We start from the raw sequence: 19331 nt of genomic DNA, 5'->3' as shown, positions 1-19331 counted from the left end.
CTTCATATTATCTTTCATTTTAACTCTCCACCCCACTCCGACTTCTCTATCCTCGACCTCCTAAACCAGTTAAGCTCAAGGTAAGTTCAAGGAGCCGCACCTCACCTTTCAATTAGGCTCATTACAACTTTCTGAACTCAACAATGAATTCAATAATTTCACACAAGATCAGAATTCATTGTATTCATTCTCCCATTCAGCCCTCCTTCATGCTGACCTTTTTTGTTTCTTGTCCCATTATCACTAACTTCCACATTGTCTTTTTTGGCATTTAGTATCTTCTGCCTTTCATCTTATAACAACCTTCCCTCATGTTCTCTCTTCCACTTCCACCCCCCCAACCCCATCCCCACCTCTGCAATTCAAATCTTTTCCAGGTCTACTTTCTCCCAGTTTTGATGAAATTCTCTTTCTCTCTCCACAGATGCTCACCTGTTGAGTATTTCTAGCATTTTATTTCAGCTTTCCAGGATCCTTAACGTTTTGCTTTTGTATGAGCCAGATCAAGATACGTTCCTTCAGCAAATAAACTGGCACAGCAGGCAACTTTTAGGACTGATGAATGCCAAATAGATTCATCAACATAAAGGTCTGTGCAACTGGATTATAAGCGGAGTGTGTCTAAACCTTGTGGAACCAGACTTCTGGGCTCAAAATGCGAACAACTAACATTCGTTACTCTCAATGAAATGTAGGTGTGCAGTACAACTGAAGTAGAAAACCTTGTTTATTTCAGGGTGTAAACTTCAAACTTGATTCTTTGGCCTTAGTACTCAAACCTCACAGAAATTTTAATTCAAATAAATAACAAATACTTACAAATCTATATATGGTTTGAAAGGCGATTTATAATGAACCTGAATGGGACAACCATATTTCTTTATGTCGTAAATGTATTCCTAGAAACAAAATAATCCCTTTTTAAAAAAAGTGAACATACATTTAAATCAATCTTTTTAAAGAATGCAAAATATTTAATTTTAGCTTAGTGTGAAAACAAAGACGTCAAGAGTTTGAAGAACTCACCCGATCTTTCGCTGAGGGCTCACTTAAAACCGACCTAATCACAGAAAGTTTGCTATGATATACAGAAATATACTTCCATTTTGGAAAAAAAAAGTGTGATTTTTCAAACATATGGGCATTGTGCCCTCAGTAAAAGCAATGCCAAGAGCTCCACAAGTTCTGTATAATGCAGAATTGCATCCTATAACACACAGCTGAATATACCAGGAAAGCCTGGGTTTAATTTCCAGCTCTGCTGAGTGTTCTACTCTTCATCTGAAGTGACTATTACAAAGACTTTGGTGACTCTGGACATTGGAAAAAGACTCAAGGCTTCTTATAGGTGATGCAGTCATATTTAAATGACTAGTAACTTCAATGTGAATCAAAACCAAGCAGTATAGAAAGTGGACAGAAAATTCAACTAAGGCAGAGCAGGTGAGATGAGGCAAATAGAAGGTTCAGAGAGAAATAAAGTCAAGGAAAGGAAAGAGGATAAATGTGGTGTGTCATTTTGTGGAATGGAGAAGCTGAGATGAAGGTGCAAGAATGAAATGTAAGAGTCAGGTAAGATGAGGAGAAGGCCACTGGATAGAAGAGAAACACTGATAAACAGAGGATGAGAGTGATTATTGTGTGGATCTTTTCGCTGACAGTCCATGTAAATTTAGATATGGTATAGTGTTTGAAAGAAAATTCTCTGTAATTTTAACAAAAATAAGAACAAATTGGATAACAAGATCAATGAATGCAACCTATATCCTTAATAATGATAATACTGCTTAATCTGGAGTTTCTATTTACAACACAATGTCTTATGCAAATTTAAGCACGGTAGCGTAGCGGTTAGCGCGACGCTATTACAGCGTCAGCGATTGGGGCTCGATTCCCATCGCTGTCTGTAAGGAGCTTGTACGTTCTCCCCGTGTCTGCGTGGGTTTCCTCCGGGTGCTCCGGTTTCCTCCCACATTCCAAAGACGTACGGGTAGGTCAATTTGGGTTTAAAAAATGGGCGGTGCGGACTCATCGGACCGGAAAGGCCTGTTACCACGTTGTAAATAAAACTAAAATTTAAAAAAATTTAAAAAACGTCAAATGAGTCATAAAATAATTCATATAATTTCTCTTATAGATTACACAATTAAGCAGGCATCGCAAAATATTACTTCTCACCTCGGAATTGTGATCTTTTTCTTATCGTCAAATTGGCAGTCACTTAAAAGGGGTCTGAATAAATGGGCAAGTAATAAACATTTAATTAAAGGCAAATGAAACAATGAAGTATAATGAAAATACCACATCATGGTGCAAATGAATCAACTGACTGCCTGTCGAAAATGAATATGCCAGCAAAATTAACTAAATGTAATTGTTATCATTTGTACATAATTTCATGCATCACAAATCTCTCTACGCTCTCCCTTGACTCCTTTTTTTCCCTTTCTCATTCTCTATTTTCCACATCTTTTATTTATTTATTGCCTACTTTGCTATTGTTCCTTCTGTAATTTAATCTCTCCTATCCTCCACTCTATCATAAGTTTTATTTCTTCTCATCTCATAACATACCGCTGAACAAATCTCAAAAGAATGATTCCTGAGTTGACGACTTCAGCGTCAGCCTAAAAATCCTTGGGTAGCTGGAAAGGCACATTAATTGTGCAGCGGGGAGGAGTCCAACAACTGTTTCTTTCAAGGGCCAACTGGTGCAAAAATCTGTTGTGTAAAACATCCAAGGTCATGCACCTTTATCATTGAGGAATCAAGGAAAGAAAACAGGAAGGTCATGCATCATTGAAGTGGGAGAAAGAGGCCTGGGTGTGAGGTAGTGGTGTCAGTAGGTGAGGTGGATGAAGGCCTTTAGATTCAGGTCAAGGCATCAGGGTGATGTCATAGCCATAATCTTTGGATGTATACTGGAGTTGTTGGAGGTTGGAGTCACGACTAGGGGCTGTGGTGTGACGTGGTGTTTAGGATCTGTGAGAGAACCATCACAAAGGATATATTTTCAGTTGCTGAGTGTACCCGAGGCCCATTCCTAGCAGCAAACTCCACAGCTGAATGTGATCAGGCAGGCCCCCTTTAAATTATGAAATCTTCGCACCTTGTGAAATTTTATTTCTGTTTGAGTGGCCTGCATGGATCCATGAATGGTAATTACAGCACCGTTGGCCACCAAACAGCATATCCAAGTGGCATCATGCATCACTGCATCAGATACCATAAGACATAGGAGCAGAATTAGGCCATTCGGCCTATCAAGTCTGCTCTGCCAGTTGATCATGGCTGATTTATTTTTCCCTCTCAATCCCATTCCGCTGCCTTCTCCCCGTAACCTTTCACGCCCTTACTAATCAAGAACCTATCAACCTCCACTTTAAATATACCCAATGACTTGGCCTCCACAGCCGTCTGTGGCTAAAGAAATTCCTCCTCGTTTCTGTGTGCTCTGGTCCTAGGTTCTCCCACTACTGGAAACATCCCCCCTACATTCACTCTATCCAGGCCTTTCAACATTCGGTAGGTTTCAATGAGATCCCCCCTCATCCTTCTAAACTCCAGCAAGTACAGGCCCAGAGACATCAAACGCTCCTCACACGTTAACCCTTTCAATCCCTAGATCATTCTTGTAAACCTCCTCTGGACCCTCTCCAATGCCAGCGTATCCATTCTTAGATATGGGGCCCAAAACTGCTCACAATACTCCAAATGTGGTCTGACCAACATCCTATAAAGCCTCAGCATAACATCCTTGCTTTTATATTCTAGTCCTCTGGAAATGAATGCTAACATTGCACTTGCCTTCCTCTCTATAGACTAAACCTGCAAGTTAACCTTAAGGGAATCTTGCACTAGAACTCCCAAGTCTCTTTGCACCTCCGATTTCTGAATTTGCTCCCTGTTCAGTAAATAGTCTATGCCTTTATTCCATCTACCAAAGTGCATGACCATACATTTCCCTATGCTGTATTCCATCTGCCACTTCTTTGCCCATTCTCCCAACCTGTCCAAGTCCTTCTGCAGACTCTCTGCTTCTTCAACATGACCTGCCCCTCCACCTATCTTTGTATGATCTGTAAACTTGACCACAAAGCCATCCATTCCATCATCCAGATCATTAACATATAATGTGAAAAGAAGCAGACCCAACACCAGCCCCTGCAGAACACCACTAGTCAACCAGCAGCCAACCAGAAAAGGACCTCTTTATTCCCACTCTGTCTTCTGCCAGTCAGCCAATCTTCTATCTATGCTAGTACCTTTCCTGTAATACCATGGGCTCCTCTCTTGTTTAGCAGCCTCATGTGCGGCACCTTGTCAAAGGCCTTCTGAAAATCCAAGTAAACAACATCCACCGACTTTCCTTTGTCTATCCTGCCTGTTACTTCCTCAAAGAATTCCAAGAGGTTTGTCAGGCAAAATTTCTCCTTAAGGAAACCATGCTGACCGGCCTATTGTTTCCATGTGCTTCCAAGTACCCGGAAACCTCATCCTTTAAAATGGACTCTAACATCTTACCAATCACTGAAGTCAGGCTAACTAGCCTATAATTTCCTGTCTTTTGCCTCTCTCCCTTCTTAAAGAGTGGAGTGACATTTGCAACTTTCTAGTCCTTCAGAACCATTCCAGAATCTAGTGATTCTTGAAAGATCACTACTGATGCCTCTTTCAGAATCCTGGGATTTAGTCCACCTGGTCCAATTGATTTATTTACCTTCAAATCTTTCAGCTTCCCAAGCACCTTCTCCTTAATAATAGCGACTACACTCACTTTTGCTCCCTGACTCACTCGAATTTCTGGCATGTTCCCAGATCATACTGGGAACGCTGTTCCCAGTTCCCAGCTTCCCAGAGATATGCTGGGAATCCAGAAGGAAAATCACAGACATAGTAATCCATGCAGTAAGTCTTGGATTTCAGTTAAAATTTCATTCACGCAATGTATATGGAATTTGCAGCAGTATTTCTGAGCTCCAGCTATAGGAACGACATCATTAAGCTGGAAAGAGTGCAGTAAAGATTCATGGGGATGTTACCTGGACCAGAATGTTTGAGTTATAAGGAGAGGCTGGGACATTTTTCCTTAGGGTGTAGGAGGCTGAGGGGTGACCTTATAGGGGCATATAAAATCAGGGGGGACATAGACAAGGTCCTTTTTTTCCCCCCAGTGTAGGGGAGTCTAAAACTAGAGGACATAGATTTAAGATGAGTGGGGCAAGATTTAAAAGGCACCTGAAGGGAAACTATTCTTACATAGAGGGTGGTGGGTAACTGGCACGAGCTGCTAGAGGAAGCTGTCAAGGGTGAGTACAATAACAGTGTTTAAAAGATATTTAGACAGGTACATTGACAGAAAAGGTTGAGAGGGTTATCGGCCAAATGCAGGCAAATAGGCCTAGCTTGGATAGACATCTTGGTCAGCATGGAGGAGTCGGGCCGAAGAGCCTCTTTCTGTGCTATATAACTCTATGACTCAAATATGAAATGTTAACTTTGTTTCTCTCTATGGATGCTGCCTGCTCCAATTTTTTCTCTTTTTATTTCAGATTTCCATCATCTGCAGTATTTCACTTTTAACGCAAGTTCCTGTGGGATCATGTCATAAAGATGATTTTAAATCTGTCCAAGGAAGTAGCCTGACAATCTCCCACTCTTTTCACCTGTTTCCACTTATATATGTTCTTGGTAGAAGCATGGTTAGCCAGCTTTCTTTAAATATACTGATTGAACATCATGCCTGCCTATCTATCAGGGGGAGAAATTGGTGCCAGAACAGGTCCTAATGAAGTTTTGTTTTAAATACCACCTTTTGACTTCCTTGTATAGAAGTGCTCCTCCACACTGAGACCCACAGGTAAAGCTAAGGCCTCCACCCCTCCACCACCACCCCCCCACCCTCCATACGCTGGATTCCCTAATGCCAAGGATCATTCCTTTCAACCATCAAATGAGATAGTCGGTTTGTTTTCCAATCAGCACAGGAAAGCGAGTGACCAATGATGGGGAACCGTAAGAAAAGGGAGGTCATATGATAGCACCTCCATGGATATATTCAACCAGAGATGGCAACCTCAGCTGTCAACAAGCTGAAGCAGAAGGCTGAGGTGGAATAACAGTAAAAAAATCAAATGTAAAGAAAGGTCATACCTTTCTATAGCTATGTATTTATTCGGAGGACAGCCCACAGAAACGTGTGCAACCTGTGAAATAAATATTTAAAAATGTGTCACTGCACTGTTCCTCCTCTTGTACTTTACCACAAGCCAATTAAATTTTGGGATTGGGGTGCGGGGGGATGAGAATGATGCTGGAGATGAGAGGGGAAAAACTATTATCTTGAATGAGAATTAGAAGAGAGGCAGATTGTGTTCAGTGCAGGAGGATCGTGGGAAACAGAATGGAAAAGATAATTATATCTCACCATTATATTGTCCAGAAACTCCACACTACCACATTTTCAAATTCCTGGACCCCAGGAGGCCATTTTCCTCATCACATCTGCACTGAATCTTTTAAAGTACTATCCAATTAATACTACTTTGCCACTCTACAAAATCTTGCAAATTCTAAAGAATGAGGCCTGGCTTTTGAAATCAGTTAAGCTTCCCATTTTTGTGCATTCTTCCACAACAGGTTCCTTTTGGTTGAGAAACTTCCTCAGTGTCTTGCTTTCCTGCCATAACTTTAATGAGGTGCAACAACAACCTGGTTTACACACAAAATGATATAAAAAATTAGCCTATGGTTTTCCAAATGCTCGTAAATCCTACCCCAAGATGATGTGAGACTCACCAGTCTCTAGGATTATCCCTATTTCCTTTCTTGAATAACAGAACAACATTAGTGACTTGCCAGTCCTCTGGGACTTTGCGTGTGGCTAGAGAGGACATGAAAATCTTGGTCAAGGCCACAGCAATCTCATCTCTTGCCTCTCTCAATAACCTGGTATATATCCCCTCAGGCCCTGGGGACTTATCCACCTTCATGTTCTTTAAGTGACTCAACATTCCCTCTTTCTTTATCTCAAAAAGCCCTAGCATAGTGTGCTCCACACTGTTATCACTATCCTTTTCCTTGGTAAATACCGATGCAAAGTACTCATTTAGGATCTTGGCAACATCCTCTGCCTCCAAACTTTTTTTCTCTCTTTTCTCCTTGAGTGGTCCCACCCTCTCCCTAGTTATACTCTTGCTCTTGATGAATGTGTAGAATGCCTTGGGATTCTCTTTAATCCGACTTGCCAAGGCGCTCTCATGGCCTTCCTAATTCCCTTCTTGAGTTCTTTTCTAGCTTCTTTATAAGCTTCAAGGGCTCGATTTGATTTTAGTATTTGATTTGATTTTAATATAGAGGTGCTTTATGAGAGCTTTACCAAACAAAAATTGATACCAAGATACAAATGAGATATTGGGAAGGTGTCCAAAAAGCTTAGTATAATCACATAAATCTTAAGAAGCTTCTTAAGGGAAAGACAAGAGAAGATAGGAGGAGAGATATAGGAAGAGAATTCAAATGCTTTCCAACTGAAATCACAGCTTCCAATGCTGAGCAGTTAAATTCACAGGTGAGTAAAAAGCCAGAATTGGAAAAACATAAATATCTCAATAGCTATCAAGGTAAGCAATTGGGTTTGGACCAGGGAATGCACTTCTTTGACAGGGGCTGATTAAGATGACTTCAATAATATTCAGTCGGATCAGTAGAGGTCAGGGGACAGTTTGACAATTTGGAGGCATTTGAGGGTTCAAAAGAGTGGTCATGAGATAAAGCTGAATGTCATCAGAAGACTTATGGCAAGACTGACAGGAAACTGATGCCAGGTTTTTAGATGATGTAGGTGAGCTGGAGATTTCAGATGAGAAAGAGGAGGGGGCCAAGGATTAATCCTTGAGGGGAACTAAAGTAACGTAAAGGTGCAGAAAATGAAACCATTCTTGGAATTTCACTGGTTATGACAGGAAAGATAAGGATAGAGAATGCGGTCCCACCTAGTTTGGTGTCATCAGCTATGTCAATGGCTACAGGCAGTTTGAGAAGGACAATGAGTGATAGATTAGATTTACCAGAATGACAAAGAATGCCATTTGTGACTTTGATCAGAGCCATCTCAATGCAGTGCCAGGGAGAGAAACCTGAGTGGAGGGATTCAAACAAAGGGATTCAAGTCAGATGGCAAAAATTCAGTAGGCTACAACACATTCAAGGCCTTCAAGAAAAGATGGGGTGGCATTTTGCATGGATGGAGAGGTCTTGGAAGTTTTTGAGGAGTGATGAAGACAGATTTGAAGAAGAGCAGGACAGTAATTGAGACAGAACCACTAACATTATCAAATAATAAACAAATTAGTTTACATAAAACTTACCCTCATAGCTGAAAAATCACAAGTATACTCGATATGATTGACCTGGAATTCCAGAGATAAAACTCCACTTGTTGCTTCTCTGAAATACCAATCAATTATGGACACAACCCATTAAAGAAAGCTTCAGGAACAAACATCTAGAAATTCATGTTCTGTTGTCAGCTCTCAATGTAAGATAGAGGCAGCTGCATATTGTATTCTGCTTCCAAAATCAGTTCAACTGAAGTTAATGGAAAATGAGGTGCTCCCCAACAAACTTCAACTGACCTTTCAGGGAAATCCAGCTTTAGGAAGCATAGCCATCCATTATCATCTCAAATTATTTTAGCATTAATATTGCAATGAAATAAACAATGTTTATAATTTTCCACCCAGGTGCCTCTAAAGTCCCTTCCTTCTTCTTAAAATGTAGTTTTCCTTCTACCATAGTGGACAGAGCCCTTCAGCATAACTCATCTATTTCCTCCACCTCTGCTCTCATCCTCTCTGGAGAGAGCAAGGATAGAGTTTCCCTGGTCCTCATTTTCCACCCCGCCAATCTCCGCATTGAATCAAAGGTCATCCTTTGCAATTTCCACAACCTTCAATGAGATTCCACCACCAGACACATAGAAGTGGCAGGTCACAGCAAAGCAGCCTAGTCCATTTTTCTATCTCCACCAACCATTCCCCTCTTCACGCAATCCCCAAGCAGCCGGAGGATATGCAACACCTGTCTTTTATCTCTTCACTTCTGAGCATCCAGATACCCAAACAGTCCTTCAATATGAAGCATCAGTTCACTTGTACTTAATAGTCACAGAAACAGGCCCTTCTGCCCACCACACCCATGCCTACCACTGAGTACCCATTCTTTACCAATCCCAGCACTTGGCCAGTCGCAGTTTACGCCTTAACAATTCTAGATATTTCTTAAATTTTGTGAAAGTCTCTGCCTCCACCACCACTTCAGATAATTAGAATTCAGTGCATTGCATTTGGTGCTTTTAATGTAACCTTTTCTGTATTGAAAAAACCAAATACAGATTAGTTGGTTGCTTTGCAGAGCCTCTCCATGAAGTTGGCAAAGACAAGCCTGAGCTTCCATTCAGCTGCCATTTTAATTCTCAATCCCACTCCCATTCTGCCCACTCTATTTTCAACTCCCTATGTTGCTCCAAAAATGCTCAAGGTACAGGACATTATCGTGCATCCTGGTATGAAGAAATGAAGTTAACAATTTCGGGTGTGCCAGATTTACACTTACATTAGAATCACACTACTAATAATTGGTCAAATATATACTTAGCTTTACTCGAGCTCCTCATTGCAAAGACACAACTTTCACAGCTACCACCCCTTAAGACAAGAGGTGATCAATCTCATTCTTGTGGTACCTATTGTTGCCTAAATCCCAGACTCCTTTCTGAGTATTGGTCTTGGATTCTCGTGTTTTTTCAGGGCTGGTAAGGACCTGTCTCCCTACTATTCCTTGTTTTCCTCCAATGAGATTTTACCACATCAATAGTCCAGTCCAGGCCCAACAGCTTTTAGCCATCTTTGTCTCATTGCAGCTGGACTATTGGTTCCCACAGTATCACCTTCTATTTACCACTTAACTAATTAATTTGCTTTCTGGTTCTCGGTACTGAGCTAATCAAGAACAGAGGAACATGGAATTGATTGATCCTGACAGTTAATACAAGGACCTCTTTCTCTATGTTGGTCTGGTGGTCTCATGACCAGGCCACATCACTCTGTCTTAACCTCAACCTCTAGTTACCTCATTACCATAGTAATGACCAATTCTTCAGCCTGCTGCTAAGCCCTAGATGCTGTTGGAGACGCCTTAGAGTGAACCCATTGTCTCTTACCTCACTATACCAGCTGGTCACTTCCCAATTTATTATTGTTGAGACCTTCGATCTCAGCAAAGTGAGCTAACTTCTCAGTTTATGACTGCTTCTTAGTGAAAGTGAGAGAATGCTATACTGAAGTATTGTCTCTTATCTCATGCTGCTCTGGTTCCAACCTGTTTGTTTGTTTCACTGAGTCTTCATTGCCACTGATTGCATCTCAAAACCACCCCCTGATCCAGAATCCTGATCAATCAATCCTAAAGATTCACCTTTGATTAAGTCATTGTCAATCTTGCTTATACTTTCTTAGCATTCTCAGAGAATTTCACCAACCATTAACCAACTCTGTGTATAGTCATCTCCAGATATCAGTTAAGACTGATCCTACTGTTCTATTTTGTGATGGCTGTTTTAACCCACTCTCACAGTAACCACTGTTTTTTCTCATTGCTCCACAGTTGTGGTAGCACTTCACTTGTTTCTTTATTATTTACCTCTTCTCTGTATCCAAATAATGGTTTTTAAGATTGTCACCTTGACAACTTTGGTCTGTACCCTGTGCCGGATTTTCTGATGCTGGGACCTGCAGTTTTTTTGCTTTTGAAGCTGCATTGTTGGATATGCTCACTGCTGGAGGAGATGTTCTACTATAATTAACTGTGATAATAAACAAAAGACAAATTTGGTGCCATCGAGCCTCAGCTTTAGAATATTTTGGGCAAAGAGGAGAGAGATGTTAAGCAATTTATTTCAAGGGAAAGATAAATACTGTGATATCAAAACAAGTGTACTTACAGTTCTGCTGTATAGTTTTTTGAATTCCTGTAGTCCTTCACGTGATAAAGTTCAATGTGCTAAAATGATAAGAATTCAGCTTTCGTTAATTTGATCATAATTCACAAGATTGCTGTGATCTGTTATGCGGCAATATGTATGGGAAAATATGATGAATTGGTATTCCTGGAAACAGCCTTCCCTGATAGGGGACAAAGTATGCCTACTTTGAAGAAGTTTTCCTTCTCTCGTTGATGGAAGCTCTGAGATACTTACTCTTACTGCTCGCCCTCTGTGACTTTTACTGCTCTCCTGTTCTTCCACCAAGTTCTCACACAGACTCCCTACCACAGCCAAGTGTCCTTCCTTGGTAACCCCATATTCCCTTCTCTCACAGTTCCTATTTGCCCACTTTCCTTCCCTCCCTTGGTTCCTCGGTTCACCTTCCTTTCTCATCAGATTCCATAATCTGCAGCCCTTTGTCATCATCCATCCATCACCTCTCAGCCTCTGTTGCTATCTCCACCCTTTCTCCCCCACTTGACCATCTGCCCATCAACCCCTCCAGCTATTGCTTGCCAGCTCTTGCGCCACTCTTCCCCTCACTTCTTCATACTGGCTACCTCTCCTCTACTCTTTTAGTCAGATGAAGCATCTCAAGCTGAAACATTGACTGTCCACTTCCCTCCACAGATGCTGCTTGACCCACTGAGTTCCACTGTCTTTCAGGATAAGGTTGTAATAAACAACTCTCATTGCAGATGGGAGACTGACCCTTCCTGTTATGAAAGTAGAGTAACAGATGCTGTAGACAACAGAGATATGGGCAAGAGAGCACGTAGCCCCCTATGGTGACCAACGAGATGAAAGTTAGGAACCTATTTCAGTTCCCTCCTCTAATACAAATGTGCATATCTACTGAGTGCTCCTTTTAACAGCACTGCAGCTTCACTATCACAGTGTTTTTATTTTCCTTTAACACTGCAGAACTGTGGAAAGTACCACCTACTCAGCTACCATTCTGCAGTTCTTGTCCGCTGCACCCCATGTATATGACTCCATCTGCAGAAGAGAATACAGCATCATTGCATTTGATGCATCAAGCAGGTCTGAATCTAACGCCTCAAGAATTTAAAGGGCTATATCAGTAATTAATCATAGACAGGATTTACCAAAATTAAAATAAGAAGGAAGAAGAAAGTGATGGCATTAGAGAGTGACATGGCAAGATAGTTCTCACCCAGGGCTTTAAAGAAAATGGGTGACATCACCACATGGGCCCTTAATTTCCAAAGTTCTCATTTTAGAACCTTTAGGAACCTATTCAGTTCCCTCCTCTAATACAAATGTGCATATCTCCTTCATCATTCCTTCGCAAAACTGCATGTGTCACTTTGTGAACGAGGAAAGTCAGGAAATTACGGAGTAGTTAGATAAGATAGCTCTGCATTTTTCACTTAAAAACTATTTAAGCCTAAAATTAAGATCAAGCAACCAAATGCTAGGAACATTTTCAGCCAGTCAGTTAGCAAGGATAAAAGGAGTAGATCTTTTTTCAAGAATTGGTTACTTTTTAAAAATAGAACTCTAATGTAGCTACAGAGGGATTCCTATGGATGATATAGGGTTTCCAGAAAGCATTCAGCCATAAGAGACTCTCAGTACGTTGAAGCTCTTGGAATTAAAGGAAAATTTTTAATTTCTGTGCTGTAAAGTAGTTATACAGCACCGAACAGGGCCCTCAGCTCAACTCGTCCATGCCGACCAAGATGCTCCATCCAAGCTAGTGCCATCTGCCAACGTTTGGCTTCTTTACCTTCAAAACCTTTCTGATCCATGTATCTGTCCAACTGTCTTTTAAAAGTTATTGTACCTGCCTCAACCACTTCCTCTGGCAGCTCATTCCACATCCATACCATCTTTGTGTAAAGAAGTTGCCCTCAAGTTCCTATTAAATCTTTCCCCTCTCACCTTAAACTTATGCCCTCTAGTTCTTGATTCCCCAACCCTGAGAAAAAGACTGAGTGCATTCACCCTATCTACGTTCCTCATAATTGTATACACCTCTGTAAGATCACCTCTTAATCTCCAAGGAATAAAGTCCTAGCCTGTCCAACCTCTCCCTGTAACTCAGTCCCTCAAGTCCTGGCAACATCCTTGTAAATCTTTTCTGCACTCTTTCCAGCTTAATAACATCCTTCCTATAGCAGGGCAACCAAAACTGAACACAGCACTCTAAGTGCAGCCTCACCAGCATCCTGTACAACTGTACCATGACCTCCCAACTCATATACTCAATGCCTTGACTTATGAAGGCCAGAGTGCCAAAAACCGCCTTCACCACCCTGTCTACCTGTGACTCCTCTTTCAGGGAACCATGTACTTGTACTCCTAGGTTGCTCTGTTCTACAAGACTCCCCAGGGTCCTGCCATTCACTGTGAAAGTCCTATCTGGATCTGACTTTCCAAAAATGCAAAACCTCGCACTTATCTGAATTAAACTCCATTTGCCATTCCTTGGCCCACTTACTCAGCTGATCAAGATCCCCCTGTAATTTTTCATAACCTTCTTCATTGTACCAACTATTTTAGTGTCATCTGCAAAATTAGTAATCATGCCTTGTACATTCTTATCCAAATTGCTGATATAGATGACAAACAATGGGACCAGCACTCACCCGAGGCACACCACTAGTCACAGGCCTCCAATCTGAGAAACAATCTTCCACCATCACCCTCTGCTTTCTAATATCAAGCCAACTGTGTATCCAATTAGCCAGCTCTCCCTGGATTCCATGTGATCTAACCTTCCAGAGCAGTCTACCATGTGGAACCCTATAACAGGCCTTACTGAAGTCCATTTAAACCACGTCTACTTCACTGCCCTCATCAATTTTCTTGGTCACATCATCAAAAAATTTAATCAAGTTCGTAAGATGTGATCTTCCGTGCACATAGACATGCTGACTACCCTAACCAACTAGTCTTTTCAGATGTACTTATATCTTATCCGTCAGAATCCTCTCCAGTAACTTACTTACCACAGATGTTAGACAGACTGGTCTATAGTTCCTAGGTATTTCTTTGCTGCCCTTCTTAAATAAAGGCACAACAGTTGCTACCCTCCATTTCACCAGCACCTCACCTGTGGCTAACAATGATGCAAATATCTCAGCCAGAGTTCCCGCAATTTCTTCTCTAACCTCCCATAGTGTTCTTGGATATACCTGGTCAGGCCCTGGAGATTTATCTACCTTCATACCTTTTAAGACATCCAGCACCTCCTCTACTGTTAATGCAGACTACCCCCAAGACCTCCCCTTTTACTTTTCCTAGTTCTTAAATTGTCATGTCTTTCTCCATGGTAAAATCAGAGGAGAAATATTCATTAAGGATCTTGCCATCTCCTGCTGCTCCACACAAAGATGTCCCCTTTGGTCTTTGGTTAATCTAACTAGGAAATTGACTATATGCTAGGTGACTGAAAATAGAAATGGGGGTGTTATTCTAACTGATAGATGTGTGGTATTGTCCCAAAAGGATCTGTGCTGGGGCCTTATTTAACAATAGCTTACATGATGCAATAGGAAATCATATATACATTTATTGATGACACAGAGAGCTGGTAAAGTAAATAGAATAGAACTGTTAAATTATAAATGGGGATGAATATGCTAAATGAATGGGGAAAACTGTGGGCAACCAAAATATTTAATTTTTATATCTTTGGGAGAACTGGGGTTGCTGGCAAGGCCAGTATATATTCCTGGAGGCTACAAAGGGATATAAATAAGTTGAATGGGTGTAGATCTGGTAAATGGAGTAAAGTGCAGGAAAAGGTGAAATTGTCTATTTTGGCAGGGAAAAAAATGAAACATAACAAGTAAATGGTGAGAGAATGCAGAGTTCTGAGATGCAGAAGGATCTGGGTGTCCTAGTGCATGATTCACAAAAGACTGGTATGCAGGTAGAGCAAATACTTAAGAAAGCTAAGAGAATGTTGTTTTTTTGCTGGGAGAATTGAATATAAAAGTAGGGAGGCTTTGCTTCAATTATATAGGGCACTGATGAGTCTGCATCTGGAGTACTGTGAACAGTATTGATCTTATCTAAGGAAGGATGTTAATGGACTAGCAATTCAGAGAAGGTTGACCAGACTAATACCTGGAATAGAAGGAATAGACTAATATCTGTTGCAATTTAGAAAAATGAGAGGGGACATTACTAAAACATACTCAAGTCTTGACGAGTCTTGGTAGGGTGAATATGGAGAGCAGTGGAACATTGGCCCAGAATAGAAAGGAGCAGAAGTTATGCTACAACAATAAAAGCCTTGGTTAATTTACACTTTAGAGACTGGTTAAAATGTAGAACCCGTTATCATAGGGAGTTGAGACAATGAACAGATTCACTTAATTGGAATCATGTGCGGGAAAGAAATCAGGTTATTTTGATGCTATTAGATGAAGCAGAATGGTAGGAGGGTCCTGTGCAGCATAAACACCAGGATAAATGAATTAAACTAAATCATCCATTTCAATGCTGCAAATACTTTAAGAGATGTAAGATATCTTTTTTAGTCACATGCACATCAAAACTCACAGTGAAATGTATCTTTTGCATACAGTGTTCTGGGGGCAGCCCTCATGTGTCGCCACACTTCTGGTGCCAACATAGCATGCCCTCAACTTCCTAACAGTCTTTGGAATGTGGGAGGAAACCGGAGCACCTGGAGGAAACCCACGCAGTAACGGGGAGAACGTACAAACTCCTTACATAGAGTGGCAGAATTGAACCCGGGTCGCTGGCGCTCTAATAGCGTTATGCTAACTGCTACACTACACAAAATTTTGTAAGTTATGAACTCTGGATGTCAGATTACAGTAAAAGCCATGGAGAGCATAGGTGTAGATTAATAAATATGCTATTTTGTGAATGGGAAACAATGACAACTTTTAATTATATAGCACCTTTAATGTAGCAAAAAGGGTCCAAGTCACTTCACAGAAGTGATGTGAAATTAAAAATTGATGAGGAGCTATACAGGGAGATATGATAGATCATCAGAAACTCAGCCAAAGAGACAGGTTTTAAGGAGTAGGAAGTAATGATTTTTTTTGTTGAAGGTGGTGGGGGCGGGTGAAATTCCAGGGCTTAGGAATGTGGACCGCTAAAGGCACAGAAAACAGAATGAGAGAACTGCAGATATTTCCAGGACTGAAAAAGATTGTTCAAATAGGGAGGGATAAGGCCTTGAAAGCCCTTGAAAAAGAGAAGGAAAATATTAAAATCGTGGCATTGCTCTGGTTAGGAGGATGGTAAACTATAATTATGGCGATACTGCCTCCACTTTCACCAGAGCAGAGAGGGCTAAGAATATAGTACAGCACAGTGCAGGCCCTTCAGCCCATGATGTTGTGTCGACCTATATAAACACCCACTCCATGATCAATCTAACCCTTCCCTCCTACACAGCCCATAAAACTCAATTTTTCTTACATCCATGTGCCTATCTAAGAGTCTTTTAAATTTCCCTATTACATCAGCCTCTACCGCCACCTCCTGCACTGCGTTCCAGGCACCCACCACTCTGTGTTTAAAAAGAAACCTACCTCTGACATCTCTCCTAAACTCTCCTCCTCTGACCTTAAACTGATGTCCTCTGGTATTGGCCATTGCCACCCTGGGGAAAAGGTGCTGGCTGTCCACTCTATCTATGCCCCTCATAATCTTATACACCACTATCAAGTTGCTTCTCATCCTGTGTCACTCCAAAGAGAAAAGCCCTAGCTTGCTCAACCTTTCCCCCATAAGACATGTTCTCTAATCCAGGCAGCATCCTGGTAAATCTCCTCTGCACCCTCTCTAAAGCTTCCACATCCAGAACTGAACACAATATTCCAAGTGTGGCCTAACCAGAGTTTTATAGAGCTGCAACATTACCTCGTGACTTTTGAACTCAATGCCCTGACTAATGAAGGCCAGCACACCATATGCCTTCTTAACCATCCTATCAACTTGCACAGCAACTTTTTGTGGGGTCTATGGACTTGGACCCCGAGATCCCACTGTTCCTCCATACTGCTAAGAATCCTGCCATTAACCTTGTACTCTGCCTTCAAATTCATTCTTTCAAAGTGTATCACTTCATATGTTTTTGGATATTTAATTGTTTTCATTGTTGTGACTTTGACCTTCCCTATAAGAAATTTAATTGTGTTTTTTTCCATTTATAAACAATAGATAGAGAATAATCATTTCCTCTGCTTGGGAAGTGAGAGCTAAGGAATCAGCAATGTAATACTGCCATTATATGGTTGTTGGATGGCAGTGAATTCTAAACAAGCAGAGGACTGCTTAATTTTTCGGTTTTGCCCTCTTTTCTCAGGAGGAATGCGTCCTCTCATTACTTAATTTTAACATGTTTAATGGGCCATTAATTAGTTTAGAACTAATGAACTATATGGAGAGGTTTCATTTGCTATTTTAGGGGAAAGGGAGAACCAAAAGTAAGGTCTGTAATAGTAAGGATGGCAGGAAAAATTAGGCAAGAGATGGTGTGAGGAAAGCATTGTTGAACGTAATATTGAAGACAAGATTGTGGTCCCTAATTTAAAGACAAGATGCCATCCTGGAGCTTCAATGGAACAGTATAAGAGATAATAAACACAGAGGTCAGAGTGAGAGTGATATAGGGAAGGGAAAGTCAAAGTAACAAGAATGAAAATTTAATCCGTAACACCACAGTTTGCAGATAGTCAAGCAGTTCCTGGCTGCCTCCAGCAGGTACCTTGACCAATTAAATTGTACAATCAAGGTGGTAGCCAATAGGAACACAGTATGTTATGAATGGGTAACAACCCAGCCTACCCATGTGTTACATCACCCCTATTAGTTGGGACCATTAAAAATACATGTTAAAATTTGAAAGTGAATATCCAGTATCTTAAAGACAGGTTGAAAATAATTCATCAATATGGAACTAGTTAACGATTACATACCTCTAATTTTGTATAAAAGCTTGGAGTTATTTTATATTGAGATCCAGTTTCCGAATATAGTAGATCCTTATTATAATCAATTAAGTGTATGTGTAATCCCATTTCCTCCAGGTAGACGACTTCTGCCCGAAAATGCAAAGTTTGTCTCATATCTAGATAGTACAGTGGACGTTTCAGAGTGTGGTCGAACTTCCTAAAAGGACATTCTGGTGTTTTTACCGTTAATAAGGAACTGAAAACTTCCATTTGCAGAGGGTAAGTGTTTTCATGAACTACAGAATTTACTAATTTAATAACAAAAAATTTACTTAGAAGGTTAGAGTAAAGAATTATCTTTGAATCCTTTCGTTCCCACACGTGCAGCTTTACCAGTGCATTTGTGCCAACCACACCAAAAAGAATTAAATTGTTGACCATCTTAATTAGAATATTCAATTTATGATCTGAAACAAATGGAAAAAAAACTTATGATACTGATTAAATAGAAAACAATCTTACTTTCATAACACAAAGACGTAATCAATGGTTAAGTTCATATCTGTATATTAAATATGGAAATATGTTTTGAAAATGTGTCAAGGTGTAAAGCACAATCCCACCAACAGAGATGGGAAGATGTAATTAACTCTGATAGCTTGCATTATAAATGTGGTAACAGAAATTTGGTAGAGAGACAAAAAGCAATTTTTGTCTATTCAACTGAACATATACAGTGCTTGCCCTGCAAACAGTGTCATGATGGTTCTGTGGATTGATTCATAGATGAGGGACCTGACAAATGAGAATAAATCAACTTCAGGTCTATATTCTCTGGAGTTCAGAATGAGAGGTGACCACTGAGACACGAAAGATTCTGCGTAGGTTTGATGTTAGTTGTAGTGAGTTAGTTTCCCCTGTTGGGAGCAACTTAAGACAAAGATATAGAGGAATTTCTTCTCTTGTGTCATGAATCTTTGAAATTCTTTTTATCACAGAGGGTGTTAGGTGATGAGTCAGTACCTATATTCAAGTCTGAGATACATTGTTGGACTTCAGGGGAAATCCAGGTCTATGGGGATCGTGCTGTGAAGTTGAGGCCAATGATTAGATGAGTTAAGATCTTACTGAAAGGTGGAGCAGACCTGAAGGGGAGTATGGGTTACTCCAGACTCACTTTGATTCTTATGTGCAATACATCCAGCACCTAATGTGGATGAACTTCTAGATAAATGTTTTTAACATTTTCCTTCTTACTCAATCCCATCCTTCCTTGCATTTTGTTTTTGATATATTACCTCACACTGAATAAATTATTTAAATTTACATTTCATGGCTTGCGTTTGCTAGCCCAAATTCTGAAAGGGATGGAT

At 40.6% G+C, this 19331-nt stretch overlaps 1 protein-coding gene across 1 annotated transcript in view; it reads right to left on the bottom strand.

Moving 5' to 3' along the window:
* The window catches only part of LOC127568022 (cation channel sperm-associated auxiliary subunit epsilon-like), an 85148-nt gene that overhangs the window by 24784 nt on the left and 41033 nt on the right, over positions 1-19331 (bottom strand). Inside the window, exon 11 of the mRNA XM_052011269.1 lies at positions 18338-18425. Within this exon, the coding sequence (XP_051867229.1) occupies positions 18338-18425 (88 nt within the window). The remainder of the gene's footprint in view (positions 1-18337; positions 18426-19331) is intronic.

This window comes from Pristis pectinata, chromosome 3, assembly GCF_009764475.1.
Source record: "Pristis pectinata isolate sPriPec2 chromosome 3, sPriPec2.1.pri, whole genome shotgun sequence".
Taxonomy (NCBI): Eukaryota; Metazoa; Chordata; class Chondrichthyes; order Rhinopristiformes; family Pristidae; genus Pristis; species Pristis pectinata.
The sequence above is the reverse complement of the archived record's forward strand: the minus strand, read 5'-3'. Positions and strand labels throughout refer to the sequence as shown.